This window comes from Antechinus flavipes, chromosome 2, assembly GCF_016432865.1.
Source record: "Antechinus flavipes isolate AdamAnt ecotype Samford, QLD, Australia chromosome 2, AdamAnt_v2, whole genome shotgun sequence".
In the NCBI taxonomy this organism is placed as follows: Eukaryota; Metazoa; Chordata; class Mammalia; order Dasyuromorphia; family Dasyuridae; genus Antechinus; species Antechinus flavipes.
Genome location: NC_067399.1, coordinates 131,730,710 through 131,751,251, shown reverse-complemented (window position 1 = coordinate 131,751,251; position 20,542 = coordinate 131,730,710). Strand labels below are relative to the sequence as shown.

The 20,542-nt window shown below is 34.7% G+C and overlaps 1 protein-coding gene across 2 annotated transcripts in view; it reads left to right on the top strand.

Annotated features, from left to right (window-relative positions):
- The window catches only part of NSD3 (nuclear receptor binding SET domain protein 3), a 138,728-nt gene that overhangs the window by 85,304 nt on the left and 32,882 nt on the right, over positions 1-20,542 (top strand). The window contains exons 6-12 of one of the 2 annotated variants that reach the window (XM_051975533.1): positions 1,473-1,988; positions 3,400-3,526; positions 10,785-10,885; positions 13,114-13,159; positions 16,097-16,227; positions 16,644-16,772; positions 17,616-17,742. In XM_051975533.1, coding sequence (XP_051831493.1) covers positions 1,473-1,988; positions 3,400-3,526; positions 10,785-10,885; positions 13,114-13,159; positions 16,097-16,227; positions 16,644-16,772; positions 17,616-17,742 — 1,177 coding nt within the window. Of the gene's footprint in view, positions 1-1,472; positions 1,989-3,399; positions 3,527-10,784; positions 10,886-13,113; positions 13,160-14,028; positions 15,724-16,096; positions 16,228-16,643; positions 16,773-17,615; positions 17,743-20,542 lie in introns of those variants that run through there. The other variant, XM_051975532.1, reaches the window with a different exon arrangement.

Genomic DNA, 20,542 nt, shown 5'->3' with positions numbered 1-20,542 from the left:
CTATATGGCTCTCCTATTCTGTGACATCCAGTGGTTTTCTGTTGTGTATACATTAAAAATCCAAACTCCTCTTTAGTTTTTATAGCTCTATGCAACCTGGCCCCAAACTGTCTTTCTAGTCTCATTGGTTATGTCTCCAATTTGTATTCTGCAAACTTAACTCAGTTGACCTTTTCTGTTTCTTACATTTCTTCCTTCTCTGTGCTTTTGCAGTGACCATTCATTCTTGGAATACAGTTCCTCCTTCATTTCTGTCTCAGAGTTCCCACTCAAGCACTGTCTTGTATATGAAGCTTTCCTAATATTTCCAGCGTTCCATCTCATTCTGCCTTCTTTTTAAAGATTTTATATTTATTCATTTTATATTTATGTTGTACATATACATTTTTAGTCTCCCCATTAGAATGCATGCTCATTTCAAGTAAAGATTGTATCATTCTTTGCACTTACTCCTTGGTGCCTTAGCAGTGCCTGACATGTAGCAGGCACTTAATAAATATTTGTTAATTGATAACTTGATATGTAAAGCCAGCAGTTCCTTAGGATTTATCTAAATAGTCTGTTCCTTCCTTAACTTTGTCCTTTCCTTCCTTAACTTTGCATCTTGGAATCCCTAGCTCTTTTTAATACAATTCAAAGTTCCAAGTCCTTTAACAAGGATTTTCCTGATTCCATAGATGTTCTTGATTTTTGACAACCTCCTTTTGGGGGTGGCTAGGGTAAGCATTTATTAAGTGCTACAACATAGATTAAGCCACATATCCCATATTTACTTATTTGTGACCATATCATATTCTCTTGGTACAAAGGAGTTCTTAATATGTTTTGTATCTGTGTGGTCCTTTGAAAATCTGATATCTATGAATCCCTTTTCAGAATGATATTATTGCTACATTTATAATTGAATCAAAAGCTTTATTTCAGTGAGAGTTTAGTGAAAAAAAGATTTAATTTTTTTCCCCATCTATGACCATAGTTCCCTTGAAATCTATTGTGGTTCCATTCCTATTCTTGGGTAAAACAACATTGCTTAGTAGAATATGAATGTAAGTTTCTTAAAGTCAGGGACTGTTTCATTATTATATTTGTATCAATAGTGCCAAATAGATTCTTAATAAATACTGCTGCTAATAAAGAATAAAGATCTTTTGTTACTTTGTCCTAATTCCTTTCTTCATTCAGTAAGAGAAGTATAATTCTATCCTTTAAGGTGGGGGTGGGGGGTGGGAAGAACTTGATTTCCTTTTTTGATATTCATCTAGCCACCTAAAGTCGTTGTCCTCATTTTTCTTTTTCATTGTTACGTGTGTGCGCGCCATTTAATTAGTTTTTAGCTCAGTTATCTAAAAAGACTATAGAGGATTCTGTTTTTGTTACCTGAGAATAACTTGTATGCTTTTAAAATGTATAACCAGTTTTGGAGCACCTAAGATATGACCGACTGATTCAGTATGCCTATTTCTTTTTTAAAGATTCGGAAACCCCGACCTCAGCGGGAGAGGGCCCAGTGGGATATTGGCATTGCCCATGCAGAAAAAGCATTGAAGATGACCCGAGAAGAAAGAATAGAACAATATACTTTCATCTATGTTGACAAACAGCCTGAGGAAGTTTTATCTCAAGCAAAAAAGAGTGCTGCCTCCAAAACAGAAGTGAAAAAGAACCGGAGACCTAAAACAGTGCTGAACACTCAGCCAGAACAGAGCAATGCAGGGGAGGCAGCTTCTTCACTGTCAAGTACTGAGATCCGGAGACACAGCCAGAGACGCCATACAAGTGTGGAAGAGGAAGAGCCACCCCCTGTTAAAATAGCATGGAAAACAGCAGCCGCAAGGAAATCTTTACCAGCTTCCATTACAATGCACAAAGGCAGCCTGGATCTGCAGAAGTGCAATATGTCTCCAGTTGTGAAAATTGAACAAGTATTTGCTCTTCAGAATGCTGCGGGAGATGGGAAATTCATCGATCAGTTTGTGTATTCAACAAAGGTATTCTCTCAAAGTCTAGTTTTTGCTTTTGTTTGTAGTTTGTTTGATCTTTTTGTTTGTTTGGCTTATAGACATTGAAAATGCAGCTTGGTCTATCTAGGCTTAAAGAAATTTAGGCAAAAGATTAGAATTTCCTTGGGGGAAGAGCTTGTTTTGTTTTTTCCTTTTTCAGTATTCCCATATGCAACAAATTAATGTTGAGATTTGTGGCTGAGAAAGAGCTTAGCTCTCTACAGTTATGAAAGAAGCTAAATCCTTTGCTTGTTTTGTGACCTTTTATGGATATCATAATAGTTATATAGGATCATTATTATTAAATCATGTATTGCTAATTATAGGAATAAAAAATTATTTTAAAGCCACTTTAATACCATTATTAGGTCTTTGATTTTGATCAACCATTCACAAATTATTTAGTCAGTTTGATTGGCTTCTTTGGGTCAGAGAAGTACAAGAAATATTCATTTACTGTAGTTCACAATAAGTAGAAGTATTTCCAAGAAGTTTTTGTACTGTGTTTATTCTAGAATTGTCAACTCTATAGTTGCTAAAGTGTAAGTGATACACAAGAAGGAGCCTTCATGCAACCCATATCCTCATGTATCTTCACTAATTGGCTAGTCTGAATTGATTGGTAGTTGCCATCCTCTAGCCTTAAAACAATTAATTTCCCTCAAAATGTATGATCCAAGCCTATGTCTGAATTGATAAACAGATTTTGCAATAATGCATAGATATGTATTTTAAATAAATTCTTTTGTTATTTTACAGGACTACCTAGATATAATTGTACTTCTGTACAGTAGATTCCTTTTTTAACGGTTTTATATGACTTTAACTTATATTTATCAATTAAAAGAAATTGAAATAAAATCTTTTTTTAAGGAAACTTTCAATAAAAGGGTCACCTTTTAATTTATGATTTGTTAGGAATTTCAAGTATCAAGTTTTCTTAAAATAAGACTTACCTTTACAAATATGCTCTCTGTCCACAACTTGGAAATACTCAAATACTCATCAACTTTATCTGTTGGTAGCTATGAGAATTGTTTGGTGACAACCATAAGAAAGCTATTTTGTTCTGAGTAAGTCTTTTGTATTTCCCATGTTGGTATTTAATAGATGAAAGTGACTGGAGCTCTTCTCATTTTAATTTAATGTAAGGGGAGAGCATCTAAATTCAAAGACATTTTATTTGTCTTTGTTAGTGTTTTTCTTCTCTCTCTGCCTGAGCCATGAAATAATGTAGTCAGTATCTCTTACTAACTTTATATTAATGAGTTAATAAGATACTTAGAATGAGGGATGGCATAGTATTATGAAACGATGATTATAATTATTCTAAAATATATTTATAATTGATCGCTTTTGCCTGGTAATCATCTAGTTTTTAATCTGGCTTATTTTAAAGGGAGTTGGTAACAAAACGGAAATAAGTGTCAGGGGACAAGACAAACTTATCATTTCTACACCAAACCAGAGAAATGAAAAAGCAACTCAGAATGTATCATCTCCTGAAACAACATCTGGGTCGACAGGTAGGTATAAATGGATGGAGAGTATACTTGAGGTTGGTTAGTATTATTGCTATTATATGCAAGATTCCTGACATATGAAATAGACATTCCATAAATATTGGTTGAATTAAATTGAAATATTCTTGGACTGTCCCAAATAACTTTTTTAGTGTCTGCCTTGTAGATTGCTTCTATTCTTAAATTGGCATGCTCAATTTATAAAATAAAACATCAGCACAGCTTGTATTTAGAACTTATTTCTTTAGGTTATTAATTAGGGAAGTGTTCTATATATATAATTTTGGGGTGGGAGAAAGGGTTACTAGAAAGAGATGGGATAGCAAAATTGATGTTTATGTTATTTCTCAAAGGATTGAAATTGGCTTGACTCAACCTAGATTCAGTAGTAGTTGATTCAAGGAAGTTTTTGACATGAATATCACTTCTGTGGACAGGAAGGAACATATTAATAGAGGATAATTTTAAATGATAAACCTTTCATTAATACAGGAACTAGAAATAGGCATGAAAATAAGATTATAAGAGAGGTAAGCTTTGTTTCCTGAAAAAGGAAAAAAAATTTTTCTTTTCAGTGGTATTTTTCAGTGATATATTTTTGAAAATATAGTTTTCAACATTCATTTTTGTAAGATTTTGACTTCAAAATTTTTCTCCCTCCCTGCCCAAGACAGCAAGCAGTCTGATATAGCTTAAATATGTGCAATCCATTTAAACATAGAGAAAAAAAATTTTTCTTTGGATATTTCCAGCTGTAACTCATAGCCAGAATTTACAGAACACCTTGAAAATTACAAAGTACTGTACATCAAAGATTATGGAATGTTATTTAGGACCAGATGATGAGATTGTGTATGTAAAGTACCTGATAAACCTTAAAGCATTTTCTAGACGCTATCGAATGCTCTCTCATGATCCTTAGGACTACCTCCGTGTGTGGGTAGGTACTTTAGGTATTACAAGATTATTTTACAATATAAATAAATTGAACTCAGAGTGAAATTTTATAATTTGTATCATTTCAGATTATTTTTACAGTAGCCCAATAATGAATGAACTAGTAATGTTTGAATGAAAATAGTAGATTTCAAGTTAATTGTCTATAATTGGACATATTAATATTACATGACATTTTCAGAATTATTAATGTTATCATTTAAATTGAGGCACCTAGATGGCACAGGAGATAGAGCATTGGATTTGGCGTCAGGAAAACCCAAGTTCAACCCTAGCTTCAGACACTTACTAGCTATATGCCACTGGGCAAATCATTTAACTTTTGTTTGCATTATTTTCCTCATCCATAAAATGGGGATAATAATAGCACCTATCACCTAGGGTGGTTAAGAGAACCAAATGAGATCATAGGTGTTAAGTGTTTAGCCCACTGCCTGGCATATAAATGTTAGTTGTTGTTATTTCCATTTTAAAACGAGAGAATATTTGTAAAGGATAATAAATAAAATGAAAATATTTGGTGTGAGCATCAAATGAGATAATTGTAAAGTGCTTTTCACAGTGTCTTTCACATTGTTCAATTATTCGTTTGTGCCCAACTCTTGGTGACTTTATGGACAATAGCATGCCTATGCTGTCTATGGGGTTTTCTTGACAAAGATACTGACTTAGTTTGCCTTTTCCTTTTGCTCATTTTATAGATGAGAAAATTGTCACACAGGGTTACATGACTTGCCTGTGGTTATACAGCTAATTATTGGTTAAGATCAAATTTGAACTCTGGTCTTCCTGACTCCAGATTCATTGTTCCATTCTATTCAAGCTACTTAGCTGCCCAGATCCAGGCAGAGTTTAGATGACTTGCTCAAGGTCACACAGGTAATAAGTGTTCTGAACCCAGATTTGGCGGGCCTTCCTGACTTTAGGCTCTGAGCCATTTAGCTTCCTTTAACACATAGGAAGTACTATGTAAATGTCAAAGGCTATCATAATACTCACCATCATTATATTTATATAAATTTTGATTGTTTGGGTTTCAATATCTTTTTTATTTAGGAAGCTATGATTTTTAGGAATAAAATAAATTTCTTTATTGGGCAATTCTCTATACCAGTGAAATCATAGATCCAAGTCTTATCTTTCTCTGCTAAGGACACTTCAACTTATATTAATCTGTTGACTGCTTATCATAATTAAAAATAGAAATCAAGATTGAGATCCTTACTTGAAACCTTTAATCAGCTTTTATCAGAGTACAGTCAGATCAGTTTTTGACCTCAGCCTGAATAAAAACTTTATTTTCAACTAAAGGTTGTTTTGTCCTCCTTCCTTTCCCCATTGAGATTTTTACTTAAATTCATTATTTTTTCATTTTGTTAAAGGTTAGATATTTCAAAAGCCTAATATTGTGATTGTAACCAGGAAAAGATCAGTCAGCTTATTTCTTATTCAATTAGAAACAGAGTTATTGTCACTTGATTTTTTATTATCAAAATTAGGACTTTCATTTTAAAATAGGTATTTTCAACATGACACATATGTGGGTTTTAGTTTTAGCTGTTTATCTTGTTTTGTTTTGTCCTGTCAGTAGATACTGTAATTCATGTCTTATTCTCCAAAGCTCCTTGCTACTTTACTACAATCTCTTGATTGAAGTATTAGAAAAAAATATTTCCTCTTAGTTGTAGTCTCTAAGTTCGTGTTTTCTCAAATATCCTAAGAAAAGACCCTCAACCTTTTCTTTTTATTTCCCCAGTATACTGATTGCACACATAAAAATATTACGTTGCCACTTTGTATTATGAATTGTATTAGTGTTTGTTTATTCGAGTCATGGTTTCCAAAGCTATTTTCAAAGTCTAGAGTTATTTGTTCTTCTCTTCTGGAATATTAACAGCTAATCCTTAAGTGATATTTGTATATTTGAGTAATGAGGAAATGCAAACTTTAATCTATTCCTGATGAAAGAATCATTTTTATCTGAGGTCCCTGTTCTCCCCTCCAAAAAAAACCAAACAAACAAACAAAAAAAAACAGGTTGAACTGAATAAAGAGAAAGGAATATTTATTTTTCACCATTCTTTTTGTCTTAAGTAGATAATTGTCAGTAGGAACACTAAAAAAGAGATCCTTTTTTTAATAAAAGCTTTTTATTTTCAAAACATATACATAATATTTTCAACATTCACTTTGGCAAAAGCTTGTATTCCAAATTTTTTCTCCTCCTTTCCACTCCCCTTCCCTAAATGGCAAGTAATCATATATATATATTAAACATATGCAATTCTTCTATACATTTTCCCACAATTATCATGCTGCATAAAAAAAAAAAATCAGGTCAAAAAAAGAAAAAAATTAGAAAGAAAACAAAATGTTAAGCAAACAATTAAAAAAAAAAGAAGAAAGAAAATACTATGTTGTTATCGACACTCAGTCTCTACTATCTCCCTCTGAGTGCAGATAACGCTTAAGGAAGTTCTGAAAAAATCTGTTCTTCACAGATCAGATCACTGGCTGGTCAGGAATGTAAAGATAGATTATACTTCATCTAGATGAAGTTGATACCCAAGACAAGAGGGGAAAAATCAAAATATGGTGTTTAGGGAATTGAGGGAGAAGGAAGAACCTGCTGGTCGTTCACTGCTTGAGGACAAAATATACCTGTATACAAAATAATTATACAATAGTAATTGCCACCTAGGATTGAAAAACAAAAGGAGATCTTAACATCACTTAAGCTATGGTCCTATAGTCAAGAGGATATAGGAAACCAGGAGAGGGGAAACTTGGAGAGAGACAGTAAGGAAGTGACTCTGGTGCTTTCCTACTCTAAACTTCCCCTTCTTCCCCTTCCCCACCCCCTACCCCCTCCAAAAAAAAAAAAAAAAAAAAAAGATAGAGGTAAGGATCAGTCTGTAGTGTGTCAAAAGGGATTCCCTTTAAGAGGAAATAAAGTATTTTTTTTCCCTTCCCACTAAGAGCAAATGGGGAACCAGTAGGGTATTTGAGCTTTATACATGCTAATGAAATGGTCTTTGAACTAAAAGTTGGGAGTACTGCAGTGGAGGCATAACTTCTCCAAAGGATTACAAAATAAAATCTTTCCAGGGGTAATTTTTCAGGGTTTTTAAAAGTGTGTTCTCTGTTCTTAGTTTGTACTTCCAAAGGGAAAGGAATAAGCATTTTACTATATAATATATTATATCTGCTATGTGTCAGACACTGTGCCTAAGGGCTTTATAAATTTATCTCATTTGATTTTTGCTGTGATCCTGTCCCCATGTACAGTTGAGGAATCTGAGGTAGACAGGTAGCTTTTTCCAGGTTTAAACAACTAGTAAGTGTTTGGAACAGAATTTGAACTTGGGACTTTTTCTGATTCCAGGCATTCTATCCACCATAACACATAGTTCCTCCGGTTTACTTTAAAAAATTTTCCTATATGAGGTTTACTTAAATTTATATATGCTTTTTAATCTAAAGTCTCCGTAGTCCCTAAAACGTGCTTTTTAACTTAGAAGTCTCAATAATTTCTAATGTTTTTGAAATTTTATACTTATATTATCCACAAAACATTACACAGAAGGAAAGTTAGCATTATTTAATATCAGTAGTGATGAGGTCTAGATTTCAGGGTTCCCGGTTAGGGAACCAAATGATGAGGTTAGGGTTCTTGGTGGTCAGGGAGTTAAATGATGAAGTTAGTGGCAGGTTTGGGGTTCAAGGAACCAAATGAAGAGGCTGGGCTCTCCTAGATTCCCCCTGCAATTCGGCGCAGGATAGGGAGTTGTGAGAACCCCTTCTGGAGGCGCAGAGATCCTTCATAAATTATGAACCTGAAAGGTTAGACTAAAAGAAGTTTATTATTGGCATTGGGAAGTCAGCCTTTGCTATGCATGAATAGAAAGACTGAATTCCTTAGTGGCAAGGTTTGACAGAGAAGTAAAGTTTCTAGTGGAGGATTCTTGACAAAGAAGTAAAGTCTCCAGTAGAGAAGTCCCAACAGAGAGGTATAAAGTCTTGTTAAGGAAATAGTTGAGGAAGATAGAGGGTAACGTTAAAAGAGAATATCATTTCAGCGGCCAGAGGGTTGCTGCTATGCCAGGGAGAGAGATTCCTTGGCATATTAGGTCCTCTGCAAGGACTGAGCCCCAAGTTGGCTCATTTTATAATTGAGGCCTTGGTTACAAGCTGGGGTTTGCTCTTGATGGAGGCTGGGTGGCTTGAGCTGGGATTAGAATAGAGAATCTTAGAATTAAATGAATGTCTCTAGGCTGATCTGTAATTTAATGGGAAGCTTAATCAGTAGTGAGTGTTATCAATGAATGAAACTGTTTATCCTGTTTCCCTCGGGTGAGTCCTTTACCTTATAGCTCATCCAGAAGTCAGAAAGAGGAAGCATTTTAGGGCTCCCCTCATCAGTAGCACCATACTTTGTACATATGTACTAAATAAATGATTGATTTATCATACGATACATCTCTTCTTATTCAGTTTATAATTCACTAAATGATAAGACTTAAAATTTTAACTATATTTTTCCTAATCTGAATTTAATAATCATTCAAAAATAAGAACATTTCTGTCAATACAGTAGAACAGAAAAACGAAGGTTGTGTGAAAACACATCTCTTGTATTTACATTTTCCTTTTTTTTTCATAGGAAACTACCATTTATTTATAAGTATTGGAGGCATATTAACTAATTTTTTTTTAAGCTTACTTAATAAACAAGTGTCCAAAAAAGTTAGCAAGAGATCAAAACCTTAATGAAATGAACTAGTAGTTTGGGTATGTGGACTAATCTGGAAAGTTTTGGGGCAGTTTAATCATTTTATTAACAAGGTCAATAGATTATTAAAAAGAATGGTCATTTGACTATCTCTTTTAGATCAAAGATTTTATCAAGGATTTCTTGGGACTTATGAGGGGAGACATTATAAAAATCAAGGAGACAAATCCCCTTTGATAACATTGACAAAATCAAAGAGGGCAGTCCCCTTTGATAGGTGGACCTTACAGATAAAAGACAAAGGAAAAAAGTCTCTCTTCCTCTTGATACATCTGATGCAGTCCTGTGGCTCTGATCCATTCTCCAGCTTAGGTTACTTGTAGAAGTTTCTCTTCTTTTTTGTTCATCTTGTCACCTTTTTTAATCCAACTTTTAGGTTGAGGAGAGTCAAAATCTTAAAAGAGATTCTCCCGAAAGGGTCTCTGTCTAGCTGAAGAACCATATAGGAGATAGCTGTTTCCAGACTTTGTCTCTGCCTCTTTTTCTCCAAATTGCCTTAGGTAGGCATCATTCCTGAGATATTTTAAAAGGTTTGAGGGTTTGAGAGAGACATAATATGTGGAGAATTTAATCTCTCTGTTTAATAATCTAGCCAAAGTAGTAGTAAAAGGAAGTTCATTTTGTGACGAAAGATCTACATTTTCTTTTTTTAAAAAAGTATGTAATAAATTCAATACATTACTTATAGAGTCATACTGCTTGTTTGTGTTTATCTCACTTGTCCTTTATTTCATACAAAGGGTTAGGGATGGTAGAGACAGACTATTTTTAGTTCTCTCTTCCTTTTTCAATGCTTCCTCTCCAGTTAAAGGGGAAAAACACAATCTTTGCAATAAATTAGTATAAAAATAATCAATCAAAACAGATCTACACGTTTGCCATGTTTGTGTCATTCTACATCTTAGATCCATTACCCATCTATTGATAGGTGATAGCAAGCTTTATAATCCATCCTCTGGAGTCATGGTTGGTTGATCAGAGTTCTTAATACTTTCCAAATGATTAAAAACAACTATATTACATATATGTTTATGCCATCTAACTGCTGTCATAAAAAATGTATCCAACTAAGTAAATATATGGGATAATTTGAAGAGGGGGAAAAAAAGCATTTATAACATCTGGGAAGATGTGGAGAGGTTTCATGGTTAAAACAGTGGAACAGAGCTTTAAAGAGAGATAGGGGTTCAAAAAGATAGAGAAAAGAAGGGATTGATTTCCAATATGAGAGTAGTTTTATTTAAATACATGGAGGCTAGGGCAGCTAGATGGATAGATCACCAACTCTGAAGTCAAGCGGATCAGAGTTCAAATTTGGCTTCAGGCACTTAGTACTTCCTAGCTGTGTGATTCTGGGTAAGTCCCTTAATCCCAATTGCCTCAGGAAAATAAAAACAACAACATAAATACATGGAGGCAGGAAGGTGAATATGGAACTCAAGAAACAGCTAATTATAGTTTTAGATTTTGAGGACTCTTTAATTCTTTTGTTTTGTTTTAAATATCTTTTAGGTTCCACAGAAAAGAAGCAACAGAGAAGATCAATTAGAACTCGTTCTGAATCTGAGAAATCCACTGAGGTTGTGCCAAAGAAGAAGATCAAAAAGGAGCAGGTTGGCTTCCTACATGTAGAGAGTTAAAACATTGTATTTGTAAATGTTGTGGCTTATATTAGTATCTTCCCCTTCTTTTTTCTTTCTGTCTTTTCTTTTCTTTTTTTCTTTCTTTAAAAACAAAAAAACAAAAAAACTTCTCCCCCCTTGGGTTTCCTTTCTAGACTATTGTTCATGTTACATGCTGGTTAGTGCCAGTGCCCATTGCTAAGGCAGCCATTCCTGTGATCCTGCTTCAGGCACTTTCACAGAACCAGTCAGGCTTCAGGAAATGGGAAACCTATGGTGTAAGACGCTTGAATGAACCTGACACATTTACTTTAAAATTTCTGTTATGAGCAAAATGATTTCATGTTTTCAGTGATTTTTGTTTGGTGGAACCTCCATTGAGTTCCTTCCATTTTTTTTTCTTTTTGATTTTTGGTTTAAGCTGCTGGTTTGTATTATGTTTTTATTTTTAAAACAAATCAAATTAATTTAACTATAAGAGTTATATTTAAGAGTCAAATAATCATAGGTAATCTGATTTTTTTGTTGGCAAAACAGATTTTTTGGAATGTTTTTTTCCTTCAGTGGAACAGCACTCACCTGTAATTGGGGTGTCAAATAAATAATACTTTATTATTTAAAAACAAAACAAAAAAATCATTCTGATCTAAGGGAGGTGATTAAACTAATTTTATGAGGTATATATAATCTTATCAGGTTATATACATTAAGTGTTTAATTACTTTTTCAAGGAAGTTTCTGGAAACTGTTGCTGCTTTTTCTTAGATGCCCAGTGAAAATAAAAAGGTTTTTCTTTTTCTAAATAAAAAAGGTATCCATTTTGATATTTGTCTTGATAGAAGGCATTCTAAATGGAACTAATTCAGATGAGCTTTGTGTTTTTTTAACCACTTGATGTTGAGTGTTGATTTTCTTGTTTTAAGTGATTCCTTTTGTATTTTTAAACTTCTTAACTTGAATGAAAGTGACAGTGTGGGTGCTTTATGCTATCATTGAGCATATGAAACAATTTTTCCCAGAAAGTATGTAACTAAAACTTCGTGATGCACTAACCAATTACACACTTATCATACAGAACTTCATACCTAGGAAATTATATTCCAAAAAATCTTTCTAAGCTCTTGCAAATCTACAGTATTTATTACCAAAATAAAGTTGTAATCTTGCAACTGGTTCCCAAATTCAGTCTGTGACCAGTCAGTTTAAAATTATAAGCAGAATGAATACAAATAATGGGACAAACAAAATGTTAATGCCACTGTGTTATAGTTAGTAGTAGAACAATACCAGTGATTGTTTAGAAGATTTTATATTTGTATTACTAATTGTATCCTATAAAAGCGCTTCTGTTGTATGTTTTTTTACCTGTTGTAAAAAAATAAAATTTTTTTAAAAAGAATTTAGAACAATCCTTAAATATTTACAAAACGTGTTTCAACATGCATACTTAACACATCTTAAGGAAACATAAACTGCAATCCTTAGCCCAAAACAGGAACTCCCCAAACAGCTTCCCTCCTTTAATTCTGACGGTTCAATCACCAAATTATCACGTGTTTTACATATACATTGGCAGAATAACTTCTAATCTCGCTCTCCTAATGTAGGATCAAGAACACTGTTCATAAGACACTCAAGAAAGTGCTTTTGCAATATCACAAACTTATTTTCTTAAGTTTGTACTAGCAGCAAAAGTATTGAGCTTCCAGCTGTATGGAGCCCTGTAGCACTCTCTACAGAGAGGGTCCTGATTCCCAGCAACTTAGCTGTGAGTGCAGGCGCGGAAGGGTCTTAAAGTGGCGTGAGTTACATTAACCTGAGTATCATAGTAAGTAAAAATTTATCCTAACGTATTTGGGGCGGGGGGGGTTTATAGCAACATCGGGGCCGGTTGCAGAAACAACCCCTCTCTTGCCTCCTGGACACCAAGGAAAGTATTCTTATTGTCTTCATACACCAAGGGAATGGTGGGAAAAGGACTTCGATAGAGAGCATGTGGCTGTGTGTTGTCACTTGGTATTCAGCATAGGCAGCTAGGAATTAAACCCCGCCCCCCCCCACCCTGGGACAGAGAGCTTGCCCTGAAGATGGGACTGACTTCCGATTTCAGATACACTAACCACTCATCATAACTTAGATTGGTGAAAGTGTTATTTTTCCTTTTGTTAATCAAAAGATAAAAATTTCTTTATTAATTCCTTGTTTTCCTGTCTAAACAGGTTGAAACAGTTCCACAGACTACAGTGAAGACAGGATTACAGAAAGGTGAGTTTTACACTGTAATGTTACTTTGAATTTCCCTGATTTAAATCAGTTTTGAAAGAATTACTTATTTGTACTCCTTGTACTTTTGTCTGTCTTTGTATTTCATTGTTGTTGCTCTTCAGTCAATTTGTGTGGAATTACAGTACCCTTTCCCTTCCCAGTGTGTGTGTGACTTTATCATTATGATCTAATCTGTACCTCCACATGAAAAGTCTTGTTTATTATGATAAATTGGAGAACACTATGCAGATTTGATCCAATTTTCACCTTTTCTCCATGATTCTGGGGTTTCATTGGCTTATAACTAGGGATGTGACGAATCCACTTTTTTGGTATTCGACTGAATACCGAATAGTAGCTATTAATGTTCGTCAAACATGGACTATGACAAATCAGATGAGACAACCAGATTGAAAAATCTTACCACATTTTACTTTTACGGTGCTATAAAATCCTTTTTAAAAATTAAAATTATTCGTAACTTATTTATGGCCACTATTAGATGACCATATGCAAATATATTTGAGATATGCTTTAAATTTTTATAACCTTAAATTTATATATCTTAAGCTAACAATTTGATTTTAGTACAAATTTGTAGCATGATTAGTTTTTAGTATTTTTTTTTGGTGAGATCATTCAAACTGCATTTAATACTTGTAGTTTACTCTGGGCAAATTGCATTTAAAAAAACACCAGCCTCTCTGCATTCTCTGGGAGAAGTCTGCAGCGATGGTCTCCGTGGAGATCCTCAGCAGAACTGAACAGCCTCTCGGAGGGAACACTGCTTGGCGGAGCTCCAAGAAAAGACATCGCGATCGCTGCGAGATTAGGAGGCCTGATTGCGTTGTGTTTCCACCATTCCACAGGGTCGGCGGACCGGGGAGTGCAGGGCTCTGTCAGATACAGTGACAGCTCCGTCTCCGCAGCGGTTGAGGAAACTGTGGACTGAGATTCCTGTACAATTTCATCCCAGAAACTCCAGACTTGTAGTCTCCATGCAAGATTTCTTTGACAGCGGCTTGATAAACAGTTTTCTTTGTTTTCAATTTTGATTTCACCATCATCATTATTGGCATTCTTCTGACTGGTTTCTTCTACAAGACTCTAAATGACTGCTTTAACATTCAAGTGATTTTTCGCCAGAGCTGGATGGGTACAGCTTAAATCATGGGTCCAGCATACAAGCCAACGTATAACTTTATACTGATCAATTTCGACATGGACTGTTGTTTTTGTTTTTGGGGTGTTTTTTTTTTTTAAATAAAGCATTATTAATGCACATCTTCAGGGTTTGTGCCAAACAGCCCAAACTGTATACATTACAATCATTAAAAGCTTTTTTTTTTTTTTTTTTTTTTTTTTTAATGTTAGTGCCGTTATCATGGAGAACAGCATGGCAGCTGTCTTTGGTGGTCTGCCATTTTTCTAGCATTTTCAGAAACTCATCGGAAATGGCGGTACCTATGTGTTTCCCTTCGAAAGCTTCTCAGTACAGCACTGTTGTTCCTCTGTTAAAAGTCCTTTTTAATCCACTGATGTATTAGGCCAAGGAAATGTTCTGTGGTGGTACTCTGGGTCCACACACCAGCAAATGAAGGAAATATATTGTGCAGTTTTTGTTTCTGTTTTTTGTTTTTTATCAGCGTTTATCCTGGCAGGCACCCTCATTTATAGATGTCAGGAAATACTGTTTGAGTGGAAACATTTATAGAGTGGGATTAATAACAAGGTTCCAGTAATCTGAGCAGTCTAACATGGCCCACATCCTCCATCACAGAATATGGCTGTGTATCAAGTGCTCCACCTCACCCAACCTGTTAACGGATCTTCATGGCCTCAGGAGACTTGTTTCTCCATGGTCTCTTCTGGACTGCACACTTCCTTCCATACTTTGCTGGGCTGATTTAGATGTGTATTTGTTGTATGGAAATGTTGGGGGAAAAACAAAACGTAAATCTTGGGTTTAAGTAATAACCCTCTCCTTGGTTCCTTGGTACTCATTGTGCCTGACCTACACATGTTTCATCGTGGCTGTTTTTTTGTAGCATTAGGCCATGAGAAGTGTTGCTTTGTAGGGGTACTTTTTTGTGTTTATCTTTTTGTTTGTTTGGTTGGGTTTTTTTTTTGTTTTTGCACTCTCGTTTTGGCTGGATTTGTATTATATACAGTTAAAAAAAAAAAGTTCCACACTATTTCTCTGCTTTTTTCATACTCATTCCTTCTTGCATAAATTCCACAGAGGCCTCTTTCTTCCAACTCTTCGTGATTTGGCCACATTTTCATACTGACTCTCCATTCACAGCCCTCGGCAACATGCCATTTAGATGGCATGATATGCAGGGAGGTGCTGCAGCGCTTGTTAATGGTCAGAATAAATGCCATATCACCAAGAAAGGCTCAGATGAACAATTACCTGAACATTTAAAATTTGTTTGGGGGGCAATATTAAGCTGAATACAAAAATTGGGGGAAAATGGCACTATCCGTGTACGAATCGAATACAAATCAAAGATTTGTCACATCCCTAATAAAAACAAGATGGAGATGTCTCTACAAACATATTTGTAAGCTGCACAATGTGTTGGGTTTTATGTCTTTCCCCCGCCAAATTGAATCGTTCTTTAGATTGTTCCAAATCTATCAGCCGTCCTGCAATTTTGATAGAATTGGTTTTCAGAATGGAACTTGGGCACTTGGATGAAACTAGCCTTAGTTCAGGAGCACTGAATTGAAATGTCTTAATGTGCAATTGTAATTAAATCCTTTTATACCAGGCAGATCAGAAGCTTGTGGAGTTCTGATTCATGACTTCAGCATTACAAAGAGAGCTGTGCTTTTTCACACTAAAGATGAGTTTGGGGAAAAAAATATTCTCCCACAGCAAAGAAAAACTTAAACAATATTTTAGGATTAATTTCAGTGTGTTGTGTTAAGGTGCCAGCGAGATTTCAGATTCCTGTAAACCTCTAAAGAAAAGGAGTCGCGCCTCAACTGATGTAGAAATGACTAGTTCAACGTACAGAGACACATCTGACTCCGATTCTAGAGGACTTAATGATTTGCAAGTAAGTATTCTTAAAATTTTGGGTGGCAGTCCTGTTCTGAACTGTGCTTAACAGAAGAACGGCAATGTCAAGACTGCAAGTAATGGATGTTATAGTGGCCCAAACAATCCTCAAGATTTTGTGGGGATTATTGAAAAGCTAGAAATGACTAACTACAAACCCTAATTTTTGTTGTAAGAGTAAGGGGAGGTGCACAACTTGTACCAATCTCTTAGCTAAAAAGAGAACATAAGTTAAAAAGCATCTCTGGTTCTTTGTAAGGCCCCTGTATCCAGAGATTGGATGACCAGATTCACAGGCTTAGCCAAAGTTTTCAAGAGCACCTATTATGTAAAGCTCAATAGATTTTTTTCCCCCAGAGCTTCTGACTGGAGGATGGACTTCTTATTTATAGATATGCCATATTTTTCTTTTAGGTAAGCTTTGGAAAGCAATTAGATAGTCCTTCAGCTGCTGCTGATGCTGATGCCTCTGATGTGCAGTCAGTGGACTCGAGCCTATCAAGAAGAGGAACTGGGAACAATAAGAAAGATACTGTATGTCAGGTAGGATGGTTAGCCTACAACCATTTCTTTAATATATCTATATCTAGATCTAGATTTTATATAATAATTGATTGGAGAGGAAAACTCCTTATATGATCGAATCATTTTGAAGCTGATGAAATGGTTGGCACTTGTTTTCCCCTTCTTTGGTATGATACATGTTTTCTGAAAAAAAAAAATTGGTAAATAAAAATGTATTATAATTGTTATAAATCTAAGTTTAAGCAGCTTATATCAAAGGCCATGATTTCAGGATAAATTCTTGAAGTTGAATTTATGATCTGCTTTACTGCCTTTCTTTGTTGGATCTCCTTTCTATTTTTACGTCATGTTCACATAGTTGCTTGGCAGCAAATAAATTTCAAGAAAAGGATTTTTGGGAGCATTACCAGAAGATAGTCTGTTTCCATGTTACTTGACATAATCATTTTGTTTACCCCTCAGAATGTGGAATGAAGATATATCCCTTTAAAATCTCCATATTTTTACTTAATGACATTTAAACAGGTTATCACCTACATTGGTTTTCTCTAACCAGCCCAAATAATGTTTCTTATTATATACTTCTGCCTTTTGTAGCTACTCTTTATTAATGGTTTAGGAGATAGGAAATCAAGATGAAAGGAACAGGATATAGGAAGGAATCAGGTGTTGTTTAAATTTGGGGGTTTTAAGAAGCAGCTTGGTATGTTGGAAAGAAAATTTGTTTCAGTATTCTGAGATTCTGTCACACAGTCTGTTAATTCTCAAAATGACCTGTTGGAAGTAAAAGTTCTCACCAAGTAGCAAAAATTTCCTACAAATCATTGGTTGAGAAAATTGTTTCTGTTTATTATATTCTAGATTTGTGAAAGTTATGGTGACTCTCTGGTTGTTTGTGAGGGGGAATGCTGTAAACACTTTCATCTAGATTGCCTGGGACTTTCATCTCTCCCTAATGGAAGGTTCCTCTGTACCGAATGTAAAACTGGTAAGTTTATTTTTGTGGTGAAAGGAAGGATAGAAAATCATAATATTTTTTCCTGACATCTGCCAGCCTTATTGGTGGTATATTTGTAGCATCCCTCCTGACATGACAAAGAAAAAATATCAACACATTGAATCTCAGTGACTACATTTCTCTTTAATGTATTGCATTGTCAATTTTCTTGATATCTAACATGCTAAATTTGCAGGACAGAGGTTGTAACAAGTAAGTTTTGTTATTCTTACTAACATTGGAGTAATATGAGATAAATTTAGGCCTTGTAAATAGAATTGCTGGATGAAGAGTTCACAGATAAGGTGATGATGATATCCTTGCTTAGTAGAAATAAATAAAAAAAACCAAAGTATTTTTTACTCAGCTTGGTTACACCCCTAACTTCTTGTAAATAACTGTCCAAAGAAAAGGAAGAAATTCACCTTGAATACATTTCTGCATTCTTGAAATTTGGGGGTTGAGGGGAGCAATTTACATTCTCCAAATTCTACTTAACATTTACCTCAACTTCTTGATTCTTTTAAATATGATATATTAGTATAGGAAAGTGGAGATTGAATGAGTTCTCAGGATTTTTTATTAATACATGTTTAAAAAATCATGATCATATATCTAGACCTATACGCACACCTGTGTACGTGTATGTATACACACACACACACACACACACACACACAACTATTGGATGCTTAGTGCTGTGTGGGATTACAAACAAGATTAACTTAACTTCGAAAATTTATAGAATGGTAGGAAGATAAAATATACATGACTTAATCTTATGATTTTTTAGATAATGATTTTATTGACATTTTTGTATTATATCACTTTTGTTTCCAAATATATCCTGCCCTTTCATAACTAGCAAAACACCCCTCATTCGGCAAGATCAGTCCTATTAACCCTTGTATCTGGCAATATATGCCTCATTCTGTATCCATAATCTCCCACCTCTAAGGAGGAAAGAAGGTATCTTTTTTCAACTCTTTTCTGGAGCAAACTTGATGATTATAGTTACAAAGAGTTCACTTTCACTTTCTTGTTCTTTTTATTTATGCTATGGAAGTTTTGAAAATATATTGTTTTCATCTTACCCTTTCTGGTCTCATTGAAAGTGCATTTAGGAACAGTTCTGGTAGCTGACAGAACAACATAGGTGGTTTATAGTCCCAAAAGACAATGCAATTTTAAATTTTAGTACTCTATGAGTACGCTTTCTCTCATATGATCTTGATTTCATCTGCTAAGTCTATATTGTGAGGGCTTTATATCTTACTTGGATTAGAGGTTATATGTATTTGTTATATCACTATAGTCTTAGATTCATAATACAATCATTATCATATGCAACTTCTTGAAAAATTGCAGGTTTCTCATATGTAATTCTAACTACTTGATCATGACTTTCTAGGAATTTTATCAGTACTAAGTTTTTGCAATCTACAGTGAATGATGTTGTACAGTTTCTGCCATTTCCTTGCCAAGTTTGCATAAATCAATAAGCCATGATTTCAAAGTAAGGAGGCTTTTTTAGCTGTAGGCATCACTGACTTGCTATACTGTCACTCTCATGAACCCATTCATTTGTATAAGGAAATCTACTTGACTAAATCATTTAATTAATGCTGGTGACATTCTTGTTCAAAAGTCTGAGTATTGCCTGTGAAGGGCCTTTAGATTCCATTCTTAGATCTTGGTGATTTCACAAGCTTAATTCCTGAATAAACCAATATGAATTACCATTCAAAAAAAAAGAAAGTATACTGTTTTCCTGATTCTCAAAACTCATTTTAATAGGTGATCCTAACCTTTGCATATCCTCTTCTAACATGGACTTAAAGAGAATTAGAAAACCTCAGGAATGGAAGAAACTTCAGAGGCCAACCAAAACAAAAATCTCCTTTATAAAGTCCTTGTCAAACCATTAATTCTGGTTAGGAGGGAGCCTACAGCCTCCCATGGCACTTTTAGAGAGTCCTAATTGTTACAATAAAATTTTGCCCTTTTTAGTTTACCTGTTCCCAATCCATTGTTCTAGTATTTCCTTCTGGATGCATGAACATCTAATTCTTCTAACTGTTATCATGTCCACTTCTTCTCAAACCCTCCCCACCCACCCTTCATGCCCAGTTTTCTCATCTTTATGTTCAGAAACTGCTCTGTTTAAATTGATCCTCTCATGGCATGAAATGCAGTCCTTTTAAACCATTCTGGTTGCTGCCTTCTAGACATATCCCAGCTTGTCACTATATTTCCCAAAATATACCTCCCCAGCCTGAGCCACAGTAATCCACATACCTTATTAGGACAGACTGTATTGGGATATTGATACTTACTCATGGACTTTATTTATCCTTTAATGTATTCAAAGATCACTTGAACTTTCTCAGATGTTGTACGCACTGCTAGCTCATTGAAAATCCACAAAAACAACCTGTTAATTTCCCAAACTTATAGCATCAACTTCTCTATCATGTTATCATGAAGTTGATTTATCTCTTTTGAATTAATTATTTGATTCATTCCATTATTTTACAGTCATCCATTCTCACATTTTTTTTCTCCTCAACACTTTCTACCTTTATGATCTCATCTATTCAAGAACTCCCACGAACAATGCACATTACAGATCTCATTTGTGCTTGCCTAACCTATGTGACTCTGGTTCATAGTTCTCCAAAAAAATTCCTCACCATTCAGTAAACATTTATTAAAGTCCTGTTATATGTCAGGCACTGTGTTAAGTATTGATAATACAAAGAAAGAACTCAAACAGCCCCTTTTTGAGAAT